This window comes from Cervus canadensis, chromosome 17 (genome assembly GCF_019320065.1).
Source record: "Cervus canadensis isolate Bull #8, Minnesota chromosome 17, ASM1932006v1, whole genome shotgun sequence".
In the NCBI taxonomy this organism is placed as follows: domain Eukaryota; kingdom Metazoa; phylum Chordata; class Mammalia; order Artiodactyla; family Cervidae; genus Cervus; species Cervus canadensis.
In genome coordinates, this window is record NC_057402.1 from 44,413,295 (window position 1) to 44,433,577 (window position 20,283).

A 20,283-nucleotide genomic window follows, 5' to 3' on the forward strand; every position below is an offset into this window, starting at 1 on the left:
TTTTTTTAGCCTCCAGCATCTTTTATTTTTCCTAGAACCTGTATACAATTAACTCTAGCAGGGCAGTACTCAATACTGTTTAAGCCTCACATTTTAGATTAACTACTTATTATAAATGTGAATGCACATCCTCATAACTGGGAAACTGACATATTTACTTATTTATGTAACCATAAAATTTTATATGCAACAGGAGCTTTTATACTATAGAATCTGACCTTACAAACTAGCTTACATATAAAAGTTACTTTGCTCATCTGTCCTAATCTAGAAAGTGTTGCACCAATGCTTAAGATGTTATTAAAACAGATGAGTTCTCTCAACACAAGGTTAACAAACCTGAAGCTCCACCCTAGAAATACAAACGCATAATTTGAAAATTGTTTTACCAGAAATAGCTTATGAGCAACTCTTACCAAAGTAGTACTATAGGGAGTTACAGTGTTGACCAAAAGAAGACACAGGTTTCTCATTAAACTTTTTTTAATGGGTCTCAAATTCTGTGACAGATTTTTGGTCAAGTTGTTTTCATTAAAAAGTACTGATTTTAAAAACTAATAACTTAAACTGCCACACACAAAACATATGGTCCACAAAAACATTCTCCTTTCCTTCTGAAGGTTTTACGATGCATTGTTATCATTAACCAGTCTTTTACTATCAAACTTAAATGGCCAATTGAGACAAACAGTTCTGAGACCGTTCTTCCACCACTGATTAAGACTGGGGTGGCAGGTGTTGGGGATAATATTCATTTAGCCTTCTGAGCTTTCTGGCCAGACTTGGTGACCTTGCCAGCTCCAGCTGCCTTCTTGTCCACTGCCTTGATGACACCCACAGCAACTGTCTGTCTCATGTCACGCACAGCAAAATGGCCCAGGGGAGGATAATCAGAGAAGCTCTCGACGCACATGGGCTTGCCAGGAACCATATCAACAATGGCAGCGTCACCAGATTTCAAGAATTTAGGGCCATCTTCCAGCTTTTTCCCAGAACGACAATCAATCTTCTCCTTCAGCTCAGCAAACTTGCAAGCGATGTGAGCTGTGTGACAATCCAGCACAGGTGCATATCCAGCACTGATTTGGCCTGGATGGTTCAAAATAATCACCTGAGCTGTGAAGCCAGCAGCTTCCATGGGTGGATCATTTTTGCTGTCACCAGCCACATTGCCACGACGGACATCTTTGACAGACACGTTCTTGACATTGAAGCCCACATTGTCTCCAGGAAGGGCTTCACTCAATGCTTCATGGTGCATTTCTACAGACTTCACTTCAGTTGTTACATTGACTGGAGCAAAGGTGACCACCATGCCAGGTTTGAGAACACCAGTCTCCACACGACCCACAGGGACAGTACCAATACCACCAATTTTGTAGACATCCTGGAGAGGCAAACGCAAGGGTTTGTCAGTTGGGCGAGTTGGTGGCAGGATGCAATCCAGAGCTTCAAGCAGGGTGGTTCCACTGGCGTTGCCGTCCTTACGGGTGACTTTCCATCCCTTGAACCATGGCATGTTAGCACTTGGCTCCAGCATGTTGTCACCATTCCAGCCAGAAATTGGCACAAATGCTACTGTGTCGGGGTTGTAGCCAATTTTCTTAATATAGGTGCTGACTTCCTTAACAATTTCCTCGTATCTCTTCTGGCTGTAGGGTGGCTCAGTGGAATCCATTTTGTTAACTCCAACAATTAGTTGTTTCACACCCAGAGTGTAAGCCAGAAGGGCATGCTCACGGGTCTGCCCGTTCTTGGAGATACCGGCTTCAAATTCACCAACACCAGCAGCAACAATCAGGACAGCACAGTCAGCCTGGGATGTGCCTGTAATCATGTTTTTGATGAAGTCTCTGTGTCCTGGGGCATCAATGATGGTAACATAGTACTTGCTGGTCTCAAATTTCCACAGGGAGATATCAATGGTGATACCACGCTCACGTTCAGCTTTCAGTTTGTCCAAGACCCAGGCATATTTGAAGGAGCCCTTTCCCATCTCGGCAGCCTCCTTCTCGAACTTCTCAATTGTTCTCTTGTCGATCCCGCCACATTTGTAGATCAGATGGCCAGTCGTGGTAGACTTCCCTGAATCTACGTGCCCAATGACAACGATGTTGATGTGGGTCTTCTCTTTTCCCATTTTGGCTTAGGTTTAACGGTGGTTTTCACGACACCTGTGTCCTGGCGGCAAACCCGTTGCGAAAAAGGTAAACTACTGCTTTTAATATAAAGTCAGATTTAAGACTGAAATAAATAGGCAGGTAATAGGTATAGAATTCTGGTAAATTGAACTTTTGTGAACTGTTTTCAAACAAATCATGTTTATTGAATGAATGGTAAGGCACATGAATTTTAAAAAATATATTATTTACATTTTGAATATTTCTAAAAATGTGAAGAATATGTATTAGCATCCACTACTTTGGGGGACTTCCCCAGGCCCCCCAAGTGGCACAGTGGTAAAGAATCTGCCTGCCAATGTAGGAGACTTGTTGCAAGAGAACTTGGGTTGGGAAGATCCCCTGGAGAAGGAAATGGTAACCCACTCTAGAATTCTTGCCTGGAGGGCCTCATGGACAGAGGAGCCTGGTGGGCTACAGTCCATGGGGTCTCAGAGAGTCAGACGTTACTGAGCGACTGAGCACAGAAAGGAGAGGAATTACCCTAGGCTAGACAGCTCATGTCCACAGATCAAGGAAATAAGAGAAGGGCCTCCATGGAGTCATTTCCAATATGTTCCTCTTGGTCCTTTGCTGAGAGTTTGATAGAAGTTCTGCCACAGGACTCCTGCAGGGTCTGGAGACAGACAGATCCCAGCTGGTTCTTTGGAGCCCCCCCACCCCTCCCCCCGGCCCATGATCAGCTGACGATGCCTGATCCTGCTGATTAAGCCCATCATGGCGCACATTTGGGGGCTTGAGGGAACCTCAGTTATAAACACAGTTGAGGGGAATGACCTCTATAGTGAGAGTGGGCCAGAGCTCCAAACTGTTCGGAGGCGTCACATCACATGGGCTAATTTAATTACACACGTGAGAGGGAGGCAGGGAGAGAAAGGGAGCTATCTAAGTGGTGGAGGGATTGTTGCTCACCCTCCTCGTCAATGAGCTCATCCTGAGTCGCATAGGATGGGAAACGTGACCTATCTACCTGTTCAGACCAGCCAGTCTCCAGGGCACAGGGCAGTGTGAACCTCTCAGCTCTCTGGGTGTGCTTCTATACTATTGGGACAATATGGGCTGAAAGACCAGCTAACTATTTCAACGGGCTCCTCCCTGTTCCAACCCTAAAAAAGAATTTGGATCGTTAAGACCTACTGAGTTGGGACTTTGGAGATAAAAGTCAACGCTGTGTGATTTTTGCCTTTTGTGATGCTTTTTAAATCGAGTGAGCTGTGTTCCCGCTGTGTGTCTGGTGTCTGGAGGTTGACATGCCCTGAAGCTGGCTGTGGAGGTTCTGCATAATCTGATAATACTGCCCCAGCCTGCTTACCCATCCATCCAGGCTTCCAGGTCCTTTGTGTCCCTTCTGGGGAAGGGTTTGATGTCTGGATCTCCGTTGTCTCTCGGTTTCCAAGTGGCAAGCACAAATGACCACAAAGCCCTAGGCGATGCCTCCCACACTCATTTGGAAGACCTCCCCCATTGGGCTGTTAATCATAAGAGTCACACTGTCAATACCACACAATGTATTTCACACTTTACAGTCAATGAGCACTTCTCCCTTCTTCATCTGGCTTGATCCGCACTGGACTCTGTGAGCCAGGCTAGGCTTATTCATCTTGACAAGGAAACCAAGTCTCCCTGAACAAAGGGCAGGGAGGTCTGAGCTAGCATCCTGACCTTCTGATCCTGCATCCTGAAAGTCTTCCCACCCCTCCATCCCCCATGACTCCTGAGGGGAAATTCCCTCCCAGGCTTGTTTTAAGTAGTGGCAAAAAGCCGGAGTCCAAGTAGGTCTCCAGTAGGCAGCTCTCTTAGTTAAGTTACAGTAAAAACAACTTTGGGCTTCCCTAGTGGCTGGCAACCCACTTCAGTACCCTTGCCCGGAAAATCTCATGGACACAGGAGCCTGGTGGGCTGCAGTCCATGGGGTCGCAAAGAGTTGGGCACGACTGAGCAACTAACGCTTACTTAGTGGCTCAGCAGTAAAGAATCTGTCTGGCAAAGTAAGAGACGCAGGTTCAATCCCTAGGTCAGGAAGATTCCCTGGAGAGGAAATGGCAAACCACTCTAGGATTCCTTTCCTTTTTTGGGGTGGGGAAGGATACCAAATTACTTTATTTGAAGGAATGGTAGTAAGAAGAGAACTTAAGTAGAAGTTTTGGTGGGCTTTCCAGGTGGCTCTAGTAGTGAAGAATTTGTGTGTCAAAGCAGGAGACCTAAGACATGTGGGTTCAACCCCTGGGTGGGGAAGATCCCCTGGAGGAGGACATGGCAACCCACTCCAGTATTCTTGCCTGGAGAATCCCATGGACAGAGGAGCCTGGCGGGCTGCAGTCCATGGTGTCACAGAGAGTGGGGCACCACTGAGCAACTAAACAACAAAAATGACTTAAGCAGGCCCCACCGGTTTGTACTTCTGAAAACACACAGCTCCAAGGGCTCGACTGAAGGTAAACAGTTGACCGCTAGGAACTGAAGACTGGAAGACACATTTCCTCATCTTTATTCTGGCAAAACTCACTAGAGAGATGCAGCCAAGTTACCTCCTGTCCCTGGGCCTCAGTTTCTTCCAGAATGAAGTGTCTGTGACTCTAGGGACCCATTTGTGAACCAGCCCACACGGAAGATATTCATGTTTCTCCCTTCCTCTGGCTCCCCGCTGTCTCCTAACCTCACTTCTGAGAAATACATCCAGGAATCAAAATTCCTGAGATGGATTCCATTGCCTTATAGCTCCGTCTCTTTCTCTGCCTCTCTTTCCCTCTTTTCTATCAATAGAACTCTTGACTTTGATCACTGTTATCTACTCCTAAAAATAATTACCAAGTTTATATATCCTCCAAGGAAGCAACTCCTAATTTATGTGGGCTGTCTGCTGCAGCCCTCTTGGGGAAATTATAGGTCTTTTTCATCTTGATTTACTCCTAAAGGGATAGAGAATGTGCATACTGCCATCACACACAGAGCCAGAAAAGAATTGGCCATTTCCCCTCACATATTAGAATCATAATGAATACTTGGAATATGACATCATGGCCCTTCCCATGCCAAGACCCTGTGGGATCATATTGAAAACACTGCATTAGCTTAGAAAATGGATTAAAACAAAAAGGAACTGCAGTGGCTAATGCAGATGTTTATGTTTCTATGTGAGGCCCTAGAGCAAGGAGCCCTTGCTCAGAGTCAAGTGCAAAGTGAGGCTCTTATGCTAGCCTCCCAGCCTCTGGGGGCTGCCCTTGGGTCAAATTTGGGCCTGGGGTTGAAAAGATGCTTTCCTGATGAGGGAACACCTGATCAGGGAATTTTAGATTTCATGTTCATTCCCACAGGAAGGCCAAAAGATATGCTGAGTTTATTCTGAAGTCCCTCAAGTTTTCCCTCCTTTGAATCTGTCTCAGAAAACCTTGTCCCTTTCTTCCAATCTGGTCTCAAGAAAAGAGGTGACTTCATAGCCTCCCTGTTACCCCCCCTGAACAGCTCTGGAAAACCAAAGAGAGAGACCCTGACTTCTATAATTTGCCTTCTGTCCAGTTGACCATGAACTCATGGCTGACTTTGCCATCCTAAGTGTTACAAGGTGAGGACTGTGCTAACTGCTTGCTGGATGGGCTGTTGATGGGACCAGGAGTCAGATTTCCTGTAGGCTCTGTGACTCAGCCTGAGGCGATGCCAGCAGCAGAAACCTTCCTATGAAGGAAGCTACCTTTGCTTGGAACAGTCTGTGACACGCCCCTGGGCTGAGAATGAGACCCCATGTGCCATGGAAGCTGGCAGCGGCTTGAGCCATGAAAGGGAGCAGAGATCAAAAAAAGGGAATGGAAGTACTGGGTCCTGGTTCTGGGTGGCAGGAGGCTGTGTGCACAGTGGACAATGTTGTTGCAGTTAGATGTGGCTTTTGTGCACGTGAGGACTTGACTGGCTGCAGCAAAACAAAGCCTCTCAGAGAAGGAGGTGATGGCAAGGAAGCTCCCGTGGGACCTGGGTGGTTTCTCTCGCTGTCATATGACCAGTTCATCTGTCTCCCTCCCGGATCCTGAGCAAGTTTGGTCACGTTGACTTGAGCCTTGCGTGAGGCATCTGTGATAGTGTGGATGGAGGAGGGATGTGTATGTAGATAATAGAGAAGGATCTGGCCTCGTGTCTGGGTCCTCGTGGTGATTAACATTCAAAGTGCACGTGAAGCTGAAACCCCGAGGAGGAGGTAGTCCTGAGGGTCAAAACTTCCTGAGCTGTCATAAGAATGCTTCATAGTTTCCATAAGCTATAGAATTGGAGGTTCCATAACAATTTTCCTGCATTTTGGAGAAAAGAGACCCTGGATGCATCTTGGTTAAACCTGCCCCATGACGTTGGTCACTCCAGAGAGGAGAAGAGAGCCCCGCTTCTGTTCTCAGATTGCCTCCTGTAGGCTCTGGGTGTGCGCTCTGCTTACCTGCATCTCTTCCACAAAACCATTCTTTCTTCTTTCAGCTCGAGGAATGGAGCTTCCTCTGAACGCTGCATTTCTCAAGGATGCTGGGCACCCAGCCCAGACCATGTGTGTTCTGCATTCCTAACCTGACAATATATCTGTTTGTAAAGAGTGTGACAGGTCCTAAATGAAACAATGTAGATACAAAAGGAAAATGGTACTTTCTTGCCCTTGGTGAGCTCACAGCCTATTGAGAACAGCAGACACGGAAAGAAAGAATTATAATAAGGTGTAATAAGGTCTGAAAGGGCTTTGTGCCACATACTATAAGTAGGTAAAAGAGAGAGGTGTTTCTTCTGCTTGGGTTGGGACATGATGGGGGCAGAAGACAGGGAAGTTTTTGAAAAGGAGGAGACAGGCAAGTTATACTTAAAGGAGGAAATTTCCTGGGTATTTGTGTCCATTAGAGCTTGGCTGGAGGTCTATGCTTGTGTTGCTTGGCCAGTGACAAGCATGTGCCCTGTTGACAGTAGTTGCTTCATGCAGATTTGTTACTGATGGTGACAAGAGCTGTGCACCACATGACGAAATGAACAAGTCTGTGAAGTTGGCATCTTCTTACTAGTATGGACTTGATAGTCTTCTGGATTAGAAGTGGCCAACTGTTGTCTTACAGAAAGAATTCAGGCTGTCGACGTTTGTGTCTGTCTGTACCAAGTTAAGGGGCTTCCCTGGCGGCTCTGATGGTAAAGAGTCTGCCTGCAGTGTGGGAGACCTGGGTTCGAACCCTGAGTCGGGAAGATCCCCTGGAGAAGGAAACGGCAACCCACTCCAGTATCCTTGCCTGGAAAACCCCATGGATGGAGCTACCAAGTTAAAATATGGAATTAATAGTTAACATTTAATAATTGGGAGATTTCATATAAAACCCCACATTTCTAGCATCCCTGGAGAAAAAAATCAGATACAGCACTGGATTTAGGGGCTGAAGCTGAGTCACAGCTGCTCTTGAAGATGAGGCATGAACCCTTCCATTTTGTCCTGGTACTCACCTGGCCAGTTCATTCACTGTGTTACCTGCTTGGCTTTTTTTTTTTTTTTTATAGCCATTCATTTTATTTATTTATTTAATTTTTGGCCACACCCCATGGCATTGAACCCACACTCCCTACATTGTGAGTGAATTCTTAACCTCTGGGCCACCAGGGAAGTCCCTGCTTGTTTCTTGAAAGCATCCCCAGCTTGCAATTCCTGGAAGAAGTTTTCTCCCCCTCCATTTCCTTTTTGTGTGATGTAACCAATGAGAACGTTGAGATCTGGTGTGGGAAGTGACTTGCACATAGTCACATACTGCAGGACAGAGACTGGAGCCAGGTCTCCTGACTCCCAGTTCCCCATACCTAGTTAGCCAGCCTGGAGAAAATTACATCTCCACGGCCTGGAATGCAGTGCCATTTACCTTGAACTTACAAATTCAAAGGAAAATGACCTATTCATTGTAGAATGTTGAGATCCTAGAAACTGAACATTGAAACTTGAGCTAAGAAGTAAAGACATGAAGGGGAAAGAAAGAAAGGAAAAGAATAAAAGAGAAAGAATCAAAGTATGTTTTGCATTTGGGAGGCTTTAATTAAAAGTCTAGAAATGCTTATTCTTAGAAAATGAAAAAAAAATCATTTTGAAGGGAAATGGCTGCAGAGTTCCCTAAATTAACATACCATGTGCATAGGAAAGTTATAACAATTAGATGTTGGCTGAATTAAGATAGGGCTTCAGGTGGCACCAGTGGTAAGGAACTAGCCTGCCAATGCAGGAGACATAAGACATGGAGGTTAGATCCCTGGGTGGGGAAGATCCCCTAGAGGAGGAAATGGCAACCCACTCCAGTATTCTTGCCTGGAGAATCCCACGGACAGAGGAGCCTGGCAGGCTACAGTTCATAGGGTTGCAAAGAGTCAAACATGACTGAAGTGACTTAGCATACATGCACAAATTAAGATAACCTGAAAGTTGAAGGATGAAGCAAATATGATTAAAACTATGATGTGAAATAAACAGAACTCATGTTTGGTCTTGGCTTTATCTGCAAAATAAAATTTCTGAAACAGTAGGTGGTTTTATGGATTTACATTCTTTGCTTTCTGCCTTTGCCATAAGATGAAAATTGATTCATGTGTATTGATTATTAATTTACCTTAGCTTTAGGATAATCATGTCAGAGCCTTTGAGTTATCTTTATAGTAGTGATTTGCATGAAATAGGCATTCACAAAATATAAGTACTTATATCTGAATTTACAGTAGGTACCTAAAATGACTTTATCATTTTGAAGGCATAGAATAAAAGAATCACGGTATTTAAGACCTGGAAGGGCTACTTTAAGTTATCCCTCTCAGATGAACAGACAGATCCAGAGGGGAAGATAAATTTTTCCAAGTCATATAGCTAAACAGAGTTAGAACCAGGAGCTTGTTCTCCTAGTATCAAAGATAACTATATTTGGAAATCTCTGAATCTTATTCATGGCAGTTTTGTTTTTGAAAGTAGCCAAGGCATTTTACAAAATTGGGACTCTATACACTGTGTTTATAAGCTGCTCTCCCACTTGCCAGTAATTAAATCCTCAGCATGAATTTATAATAAATGCTGCTGAAGATGTTACTATATGACTGATCCAGAAATTAGTCACTGCTCTTCCAATGTTGCACATTCAAAGTTTTCTAATGTTCACCATCAAAATAATTCTTTCGAAAATCCTTTTAGGTAGGTATTTGTACATCTCTAGGATTGTTTCTTTAGAATATTTACCCAGAAGTCAAATTGTCAATTAAATTCTTTGTCTTTAGACACATATTGACAAGTTTATCTTCACAAAATCATCCAGTTTATACTTTACCCCACCATAAGATGATCTCAATATTGTGATAGTAAAGTTGTACAAAATTAAACAGTCTCTTGTTTAAAGGTAAACATTTACACAACTTCAACACGCTAATGCACATTGGTGATTTTTAAAATAATTTTGTTTATTTATTTTATGTTTGGCTGTGCTGGGTCTTTGTTGCTGTGTGGGCTTTTCTCTCGTTGCGGTGAGTGGGGGCTACTCTCTAGTTACTGTGCGCAGACTTCTCACTGCAGCGGCTTCTCCTTTGCAGAGCACAGGCTCCAGGGTGCTTGGGCTCAGTAGTTGTGGTATATGGGCTTAGTTACTCCGAGATGTGTAGGATCTTCCTGGATGAGGGGTCAAACCTGTGTTCCCTGCCCTGGCAGGTGGATTCTTTACCACTGGACCACCAGGACAGCCCTGTATTGGTGTTTAACTGAGAGGGTATACAAGTAAAGTTTCACAAACTATGTAAGGATGGAACGTTCTCATTCCTCTTTAATATGTGACTGTGTGTGTGGTGTGTTACATCTGAACCTAGGGGATTCATTCATATTTAATAACAAACAACTTGATAAATGTTGCCTTAGATTTTCTTTTCTTGCTTTCATTTAACTTTTTGAGTTTGATCTAAATTTATTCATTTTTGTTATTATCTCTTCCTCTTAAATAATGAAAGCATTTAAGGCTTTTGATATTCTGAACACAATTTTAGTCATACCCCACTGGGTTTTTTTATGTAATGTTTTCACTGTGTCACTGCTGTTATTTTTCTAAACAACATGTAATTGCAATTTAAATGATCTCTCAGAGATGGATTTTTAATTTCCTAGTGATTGCTTTCCAAATATTAATTGATGATTTTTCTGCATTATGGGAAAGGAATGGATCCTATATAATTTTTACTTTGGTGAGAGTTCCTTGTTTATTTGAAAGGGATGGATAGACTGTAGTTTACAAAGTTCATTATTTTCTGTAAATAATACTTTAAATTTTATCATTCAATTTAGTTTATGTGGTTTTATTCTGTATCTGTTCAAAGGAGATAATTTATAACTCCCCTTGTGATTTTAGTTTTTTCAATTTATCTTCATATTTTCAAGATTTAAAATTTCATGTGCTTTAGACTGATGTTTGGTAAACTTTAAAGATAATTATAGATTAATTCTACATGGTATCTTCCTTCAGCACAAAATAACATGTTTTATTCTGTTAAAAGTTTTTGGCAGAGACAAATGCTCGGGCCTGGTGCACTGGGAAGACCCAGAGGAATCGGGTGGAGAGGGAGGTGGGAGGGGGGATCGGGATAGGGAATACATGTAAATCCATGGCTGATTCACATCAATGTATGACAAAAACCACTACAATATTGTAAAGTAATTAGCCTCCAACTAATAAAAATAAATGAATAAAAAAAAGTTTTTGGCAGAAATTCTAATTTGTTTGATATTGTCTCTCTTTGTCTTTTGTTTACTTTCTTAGCATTATAGCCTCCATTCTTTCAGGAAGATATGCACTTCGCATCTAGTTATGTATTTATTTGAAATCAATCTCAATAAATAGGCAATTCACACACATATTAAAACATTCAAGTATCACAATGTTGTACAATGAAAAGTAAGACTTTCTCCCACCTGGTGTCTCCAGTATATCCCTTAGTGATAGTCACAGTTAGTAATTTCTTTTATATTCTTCTGTTTTTATGCTTACATAAGTGAACAAGCACATACACACATTAATTAAAAAAAAAAATGGTACCACACTCTACCCTGTGTTCTGTACTTTGCTTTTTTTTCATTTACCTGGAGACCATTTCTTATTTTTTCTTATAGCTCCTCATTTGTACATGCTGCAGGGTGTTCCATTGTAAAAACTGTCGGAATATATTAATCCATTACCATCTTGATGGACACTGAGGTTTTTAATGCATCGAGTCCAAAGCTGTCCTTCCTGTCCTCTTCTCTTAAAGGACCAAACTTACTTCTTCAAGCGTTCCCTCAGTTTGGAAGTGGCATTACTCTCCGTTTGGTTGTTTCAACCAAGAACCTTAAAGGATCCTTATTCCACTTTCCCCCCAGCTTTCCACATGTAAATGTCACACAGGTCTGTTGGTTATGTCATTTCAAGATCTCTCAGATGTGTCTGCCTGTCTCCCTCCACACTGCCATTGCTGTTACTTAAGTAAGCCTCCATCATCACATTCTGAATGGCTTACCCGCTTCCTCTCCCACCCTTTTCAATTTATCCTTAACCACGGTGTCAAACTGACCACTTCAGAATGCAGATCTGTTAATAATACTCTCCTGTTTAAAATCCTCCACTGATTTTCCACTGCCCTTAGAATAAATTCTCGTCATGATTAATTTGATCTAGAAAGCTATGCATAAGCCGGCCCCCACTGTTTCGGTGGACACCTTGCTCTTTTCAGTCCAGCCATACTGACTGTCAGCTTTTAGTTCCTCGAATTTGCCCACACTTTTCCAAAACTGGGCCCTTCCACATGCTGTCTCCTCTGTCTTTAATGATTTTCTGTGCAGCTTTCCTCCTTGCCTAGTATATTTCTCTTTATCTTTTAAGTCTCAGTTTAAACAGAATTTCCTCTAGCATGGTGGTCTCCAACCTTTTTAGATACCAGGGTCTGGTTTCATGGAAGACAATTTTTTCCACAGATTGGGGGTGGGGTGGGCATGGTTTCAGTATTCTGAACTATATTCAATATTCTCTGCTTTAGAAGGTGGTGTGGGTGAGCCGCCACACCTTCCTGAGGGTCAGTCACTCCATTTGTAAAGAGCTGAGCTAAGAGAAATGAGGCCACTTTAAGCGCTGAGGTTCTATAATTTCACATTCATCCACTTTCTCTTCACATACTCCTTTGTTCTGAAAAGACTAAATAATTACCTTTCTGTGAAATAATCAACAACTGGAATTTCATAACAGCTCTACCCCATTAGAACAGTAGAGGCTTCATCAAGGCTTTTTAGAAAAATTGCTTTACCCCTTTCCAATTCATTCCAAAGTACAATCCTAGGAGCAGAAAAGAATCGTACCACCAAGAGTGACCACGGTGCTTCATTATCCACAGCAAGTACAAGTTCAGGCTGCCTCTCTTTGTTTCTTCCATACTAATGGAATCTTGTTTCACGTTTAAGTTGGCTTTTATAAGTCATTCCATCAGCTGATTTTTTTTAAAACCTGGAAGCTTTTTAATGACTATTTTTATGCTATAGAATGGTGATTTATAACTGGCAAATTATAACAATTGCCTAATTGGAAACGCAGTTAGCCATGCCTATTCTTTTTTGGCAGCATTAAAGACCATTTCAGAGACAGTATTGACCAGATTTCTCACTGGGTATAAACAGTTTTCATGATTTAGCGATGTGTCCACTGTATTTTCTCCTTGTCTCGGTCTTCAGCAATTAGCTGATGATCTGCTGGCATGGTTCAATACTATGAAGACATAGCACAGGACACAGGGTCCCCTAACTGCAATTGTATCAAAGCATCCGAGTTTGCTGCATTTAACATTCTGCTTATGGCAATGGCTAGATCAAGCTCATTTCAAAATAATTGAAAATTAATTTGTAAGACATAATACACCTAATTTTAAAAAGCCTGTCATAGAAGGCAATTTGCATGGCATGACAATTACCCACTCTTCTGCTTTTATCTTTTTATTGGGGTAGAGATGCTTGGGAGAGGGTGTCCATTCCTCCTCCCGGGCCCTTAAGCATCTGGGAGAAAAACTATGATGAGGCCCCGAACCAAACCTTTCAGTAGTCGTGTTCGGGTCTCTGACAGGCCTTTCCTTCTGTTTGGTTGATCTGCTACAGGGTTCTCTTCATGCTCCATGGTGTTCTCCATTTCAGTCACAAACGGTAGAATGTGCTGGAATATCCCGGTAGTGTATGTTAGTTGCTCAGTCGTGTCTAACTCTTTGCGACCCCATGTACTATAGCCCACTAAGCTCCTCTGTCCATGGAATTCTCCAGGCAAGAATACTGGAGTGGATAGTCATTTCCTCCTCCAAGGGATCTTCCCAACCCAGGGATTGAACCTGTGTCTCCTGCATTGCAGGCAAATTCTTTACTGTCTGAGGCACCAGGGAAGCCCAGTGTTGCTCCACTGCAGGGGGCTAAATATTGTTCAATAAAGTAAAAGATAAAGTAACTACCTTGCTTTGTTTGCAATGGGTGTATCTTTGTCTGTCTGCTGTTCATTTTTTGTGGTGCCTTTGTTCTCTAAAGAGGAAGAAACTTTTCTTTCCAAGTTCATTCAAAAGAGTCAGAAAACATTCTCCAAAATTGAAAGAGGAAGTCCAAGATGTTTCATTCACTATTTTCTGAGCACCGGACAAAATTACACTTGCTGCTGTTTTGACTGTAAGAAAATTACGGTGAATAAGATAGTCCCTGTGCCATGGGCTTCTTATATTGAGGAGCTTAGAGATATCCATGCATGTGGACATTGTCAGCCTCTCTCTGGGGGTCAGTTAACCCTCAGCCAAGGCTGTGCATGAGGAAATCCTGCTGTCAATCTCCAGGGAATTTTTCCTCTGTCCCTACCTTTATTATCAAAGGGAAGCCTGGACTTTGCCCTTCAAAGTTACCCAGTGTCCTGGGAACAGTCTAAAAGTCAAAATGTCTGTATTTTGAGAAAGGTAAATATTATTTGCTATAACTTGTATGTGGAGGGCTTCCCCAGTGGCTCAGTGGTAAAGAATCTGCCTGCATTGCCGGAGCCGCAGGAGATGAGGGTTCAATCCCTGGGTCAGGAAGATGCCCTGGAGGAGAAGATGGCACTCCACTCCAGTATTCTTGCCTGGAGAATTCTATGGACCGAGGAGCCTGGCGGGCTACAGTCCGTGGGTTCACAAAGAGTCGGACATGACTGAAGTGACTTAGCACAGCACAGTACATAAGTGGAAACTAAAAAATAATACAAATGAGCTTATTTGCAAAATACACACACACACACACACACACACACACATATGTGTAATGTGTAACTAAATCACTCCTATTGCTGACCCATGTAGCTTAGCATGGTATAAATAATTAATTCTCTGCCTCTAGGCTTTTACCAACATATTCCCCCTTCTAGTTCCTGGCCTTCTCCACATGTCCCTCCTGAGACAATTTGGGATACCCTTCTTTCTTTCTAGGAAGAGAACTAATGTTATTAAGTACCTACCATGTTCTAAATACTCATTTATGTATATTAACTATTTGACCTTATAAAATGCTGAAGAATCTGTTGTTATCCTCATTTAATAGACCAAGAAACTGAGGTTCAGAGAGGTTAAGTTACTTGCCCAGTCTGCACAAGTGGTAAATGAGTGACATCTTTGTCTGACAGCAATACCTGCGTTTCCCACACCATAGCATGCTTCCAGTTTATTACAATTTTTCCCCTCAGTCTTGAATCTCTGAAAAATTGGAGTCTTTTTTCCCTCTGATTCTTAGGCACACTCCAGCAACTTAAGAGCTGTTCACATGTGCCTGGATTCCTGGCTCTGCTTGCAGAATTCCTGCATGCCTTTCCCTTGGCACCAAGCTTAAGCTTCTCACAGGAGTGCCTCTCATTTTAACTCTCACTTCCCAGCTTGACATCCCTCCTTTTCCTACTGACCTTTTCTTCCTTGATATATTTTTTTAAAGATTTTTATTTTTCTACCTAAAGCTTCATTTTTCGCCCCCTTCTCTGCTCTACCGACCTCCAGGGGCCTGAGCTTCCTGTTTCCATATGGAGTCTGCAGCTATTCAAGAAATGATGTAACTCATGGAGCCCCAAGGAGCTGAGCCTTTACCAGAGGAGAATCTTGTTGAAGTCTTAATATGATGAAAATGCAGAGGCTCTGCGCCTTCTGCCTGGATAGCTCTGTGATCTTGGATGAGTTTCTTAACCTCTTTGGCCTTGCTTTCTATTTCTGCAAAATGAAAAGCATAGTGTCTACCTCTTGAAGTTGTCATGAGAGTTAAAAAAGACAAGGTGTGCAAAAAACTTAGTGCAGCAACCAGCATATAAGCCCTTAATTATTTTACATATTTTTGTTATTAATGTCTCCCTGTAGAGCATGTATTGAGGCATACTGTGAATACCGCTGGGTGGGAACATTACTGAAAGAATTCAAGAATCCATTTTAAAGTGCTTTCTAACCCCAAGACCTTGAATGTTTATGATTCCAGGGATCAAATCTGAACTTCCAGACCTTCTTCTCAGGCAAACACACACACACACACACACACACACATTAATTCATTTATCTTTCATTATCCATCTGACCCTCTCACTTCATTAAGGCTAAAGGTACTTCAAAACTAAGGTCATTTTATATCACTTTTGGAGAAGGGTTACTTCAACATGAACCTTTGAAATATGAGAACAAGACTGAAAGACATGAAATGCTAAAAATCAGAGGCAAATCCTGGAATGTTGGAAGAGTTCAAAGGATGGAGAAAGTCTTGTTCAGAAGAAGGTTCTAGACAGATATGAACTGGAGCCAGGGTTGATGGAGGGGCCGTGACTTATCCAAGTCCAGTGGATGTTCAGTTGTAGAGGTGGATTGTAGCTGGAAGATTCCAATCTCCTTTCTGTCCCATGACTGGACAGTGAGCTTGTGTGGACAATGTCTATAATTCTATGAAACCTATTTAATAGAGCTTACTTTTGTAATTTAAAAAAGTTATAAAGGGGGACTTCCCTGGTGGTCCAGTGGTTGAGACTTCACCTTTTGATTCAGGGGCTGTGGGTTCGATCCCTGTGGGATCTAAGATCCCACATGCTTCACAGCCAAAAAACCAAAACATAAAGCAGAAACAAAATTGTAACAAATTCAATAAAAGACTTTAAGATTGTTCCATATCAAAAAAATCTTTAGAAATCAAGTCTTAGCCTTCTTTCATTTTTTACTTCTTAAATTGAAGATAGGTATTTGATGTCAAATCTTTATGTAGAAATACACTGAAAGACTGTGACAAGGTTTCTGTGGGAAAATGAGGTCTGCTGTATGGCAATCCACTTCTGGCAAGGTGTTCAAGAAGGCTTCTTAAGCCAAGTGGGCCTTGTGAAAAAGCGCAATTTTTCTCAGTGCATGCTGAGACTGTAAGAAGGATGATCCTCATCTTATTCATCTCTACATTATCTTGCTTTCCTCAAAGGACCTTGCAGAGTGTTTAGCACATAGTAAATGCTCATTAAATATTTATTTAAAAAATTTTTTCTTTCGTTTATTATTTATTTGGCTGCTTCCAGTCTTAGTTGCTGCATGTGGGACTTTCTTTGCATCATGTGAGATCTTTCGTTGAGGTGCACAGACTCGCTAATTGCAGCACGCAGGCTCAGTAGTCATGGCACGCAGGCTTAGTTGCCCTGTAGTGTGTGGGGTCTTAGTTCCCCGACCAGGGATCAAACCCACATCCCCTGTGCTGCACGGTGGCTTCTTAACCACTAGACCAGCAGGGAAGTCCCTGAATATATCTTAAATAAATATAATTAAGCCTACAGAGGTTGTTTCTGGGCTCTTGGTGTTTCTCCTTCTTTGTCTGGGGTTTTTCCTCCTATGGAGCTTCTGTCATATAAATGTCTAGTAGAACTCCCCTTAAAATGTTTCAGCCCACTGCTTTGTTGCAGGTGTCACTCTAGCAAATATCCACATTTGATGTAGCTGACAACATCTCTCCTGAGAAACCCTGCACAACAGCCCACACATTCTGCCCTTACCATCATACGATCCCTGCAAGAGTCTGCCCAGAGCTCTGATGCAAGCACAAGATTGCTGGAATGAGAGTTAACTCCTCCAGAATAATCCTGGATCAGTGTGGGATGGATGCTCATGATTAAAGCCTCGCTTTCCCACATCTCAAGTGGGTTTTGAGGGACATCCTGTGCAGGTCGCCAGAAGGCCCCTCCAGGACTGGACTGTGGACCATTTGCCCTCAGCAGCTGCCAGCTCGATAAGTACCTTTGACTGGCATTTCTTCTTTACCACTGACATCTCCTCAGTTTCTCACTCTTGTTCCCCTTCATTTTCAAAATATACCACCCAGACTCAGTCCTTTGTCCTGGACTCTACTTCAGACTGGGCCATGTGCCAGTTCTAGTGAAATTCAACCTGATTTACGCTGTAGTCACCTAGAACTATTTTGGTTTGCATTTGCACCGTCTCCCTCACTGTATGAGGAACTACCTGTCCGTATGATGTGGTGTGTGATGTGCTCAGTTGCTCAGTCATCTCCAACTCTTTGCAGCCCCATGGACTGTAGCCCACCAGGCTCCTCTGTCCATGGGATATTCCAGGTAAGAATACCAGAGTGGGTTGCCATTTCCTCCTCCAGGATCTTCCCAACCCAGCAATTGACCCTGTGTCTCTTGCATCTCCTACATTGGCAGGTGAATTCTTTACCACTGTGCCACCTGGGAAGCCCAAAAGCAACTATAATCTAACAAAATTAAAAAAAAAAAAAAAAGTTCTAACAGAGCTGAGTGGTCATTTTAAATTTTGCCAATAGATGTCGCTGTGATTACAAAAGTTACCATCGTGGAACACCCACTTAGCTAAGTACCTATCATCACATTTAAGCTTCCCAACACTTTAGGAGAGGTGAAGAAATGGAAGCTCAGAGAGGCAATGCTGCCTGCCTAAGATCACTCAGCTGGTAGGTGGGGGAAGCAGGATTCAAAGCCAAGTTCATCTTCTTCATAGGTCTACTCTTAATCTTTTTCAATATGCCTGAAAATTCTTGACTTCCAGACATCATGTGACATTAATATATTTAAATCCTTAACATATAGCTTCAATACTTTGGCCACATGATGTAAAGAGCCGACTCACTGACAAAGACTTTGATGCTGGGAACGACTGAGGGCAGAAAGAAAAGGGGACGACAGAGGATGAGATGGTTGAATGGCATCACTGACTTGGTGGACTTGAGTTTGAGCAAACTCTGGGAGATAGTGAGAAGCAGGGAAGGCTGGTGTGCTGCAGTCCATGGGGTGCCAAAGAGTTGGACACGACTTGGTGACTAAACAGCAACAAATCATTAACATGATACACTAAATGACTTGCCTAAATTTTAGCTTTGTGTCTTAGATTCATGATAAATCAGCGGTTCAGAAGTGAGAGCCAGTTTGCCCCCCAGGCAATATTTGACAGTATCTGGAAACATTTTTAGTTGTCGCAGCTTGGGGTGAGATGTTCTCTGGCATCAAGTTGATAAAAGCCAGGGCTGCTGCTCCACAATAGAGAATTATCCAGCTCCAAACCTTGCTCTTTTAGAACAGAATGACAACTTGAACTTTAAGACGCTTTAACATTTTGGCAAACATATTTCCCTTTTTTGATGCAGAAGAGGAGTATGATTATCCTTGTGTATAAAAGGAGAAGACAGGAAGCATAGAGGTGGTACTCTGTTTAGGACAGAACAGAGCCTGAGATGGAGTCTTGTTGGACCAGCAGGGCCGACACCTGCTCCCTTGGCTCTCCTATCTCAGTTATGGAAGTTTGGCTTCTTTGGAATAGAGATCTTTGTTAATTAGTTTGAAATCAAATATAGGAAACAAACAAAAAAAGTGAGGAAGTAGTTTGTCAATGAGTCAGGAAAGAGCGGTTTATGGAGAGGGCGTCTCACTTCCGGCACATGGGCAGTAGCTCTAGGAATAATAGAATCACACAAGAGTTAAAACTTCGAGAGGCTTCAGAGACCATTGCTCTCTCCCCCTACCCCTGCCCTGACTGCACAGTGAGAAGGACCGAGGTGCTGGGGACTTCCCGGGTGGTCCAGTGGTTAAGACTTCGCCTTCCAGTGCAGGGGCTGTGGGTTCCATCTCTGGTCAGGGAGCTAAGATCCCTGTGGCTATTAAAAAAAAAACCCAAAGCATAAAAAGGAAGCAATATTGTAACAAATTCAATAATGACTTTTAAAATGGTCCACATCAAAAATAAAAAAAAAAGAAACAAAAACTCTGAGGTGCTTCAAAAGGAAATGTGCTCAGTGTCACCCAGTGAGACGTGTCTGGATAGAGTTAAGTCTCCTGACTTTGAGCTTGGACTTTTTCTCCACCCTGTGTTGTTGTTCTCCCAGACCGAATGCAGTGGGAGATTTTATACAATTTCAAGGAAATCCTCAGGTCTTCCTTCTGCAAACCTGGGATGACACTCCGAGGGTAAAATGGAGAAAAATTGTCTCAAAACAAGAAGGCTGGGATTTAGGTATCAAGAGTACTGAGGCACTCAGTCGGAAAAGGATGGCCCCTGGGGCTCTGACTCACTTAAAAACAGAAGTCGGCATTTCAATAGAAATCCCGAGGCTTCCTTCCTACCTTAGGAGCTGACAGAAAGAAAAGTTCCTGATCCTAGTGGAGAGATATATGGGAAGATTAATGGAAGGGGACTCAGTTGCTGCTAAGGCTTTGGTACAGCTCATGATCTCAGTCCCATCCTGTCTTATGGAGGAAGCTGGAGTGACAGACTCAAAGAAGGCTCTGGATTTGGCCAAGATTTATGATCTAATTGGAAGTGCTAGTAGGAGTGGATGGAAAAGGCAATGGCACCCACTCCAGTACTCTTGCCTGGAAGATCCCATGGACAGAGGAGCCTGGTAATGCTGCAGTCCACGGGGTCGCTAAGAGTCGGACACGACTGAGCAACTTCACTTTCACTTTTTACTTTAATGCATTGGAGAAGGAAATGGCAACCCACTCCAGTGTTCTTGCCTGGAGAATCCCAGAGACGGGGCAGCCTGGTGGGCTGCCGTCTGTGGGGTCACACAGAGTTGGACACGACTTAAGTGACTTAGCAGCAGCAGCAGCAGTAGGAGTGGATG

At 42.9% G+C, this 20,283-nt stretch overlaps 1 protein-coding gene across 1 annotated transcript; it reads right to left on the reverse strand.

Annotated features, from left to right (window-relative positions):
* Positions 1-465: 465 nt before the first annotated feature.
* LOC122455175 (elongation factor 1-alpha 1-like) lies at positions 466-2,207 on the reverse strand. The gene has a single exon (XM_043490123.1). The coding sequence runs from the start codon at positions 2,138-2,140 to the stop codon at positions 752-754; it is 1,389 nt and encodes a 462-aa protein (XP_043346058.1). The 5' UTR covers positions 2,141-2,207; the 3' UTR covers positions 466-751.
* Between the last annotated feature and the right edge of the window lie 18,076 nt (positions 2,208-20,283).

Coding starts and splice junctions, on each gene's coding strand:
- LOC122455175 (XM_043490123.1), bottom strand. CDS start 2,140: ATGGGAAAAGAGAAGACCCACATCAACATCGTTGTCATTGGGCACGTA.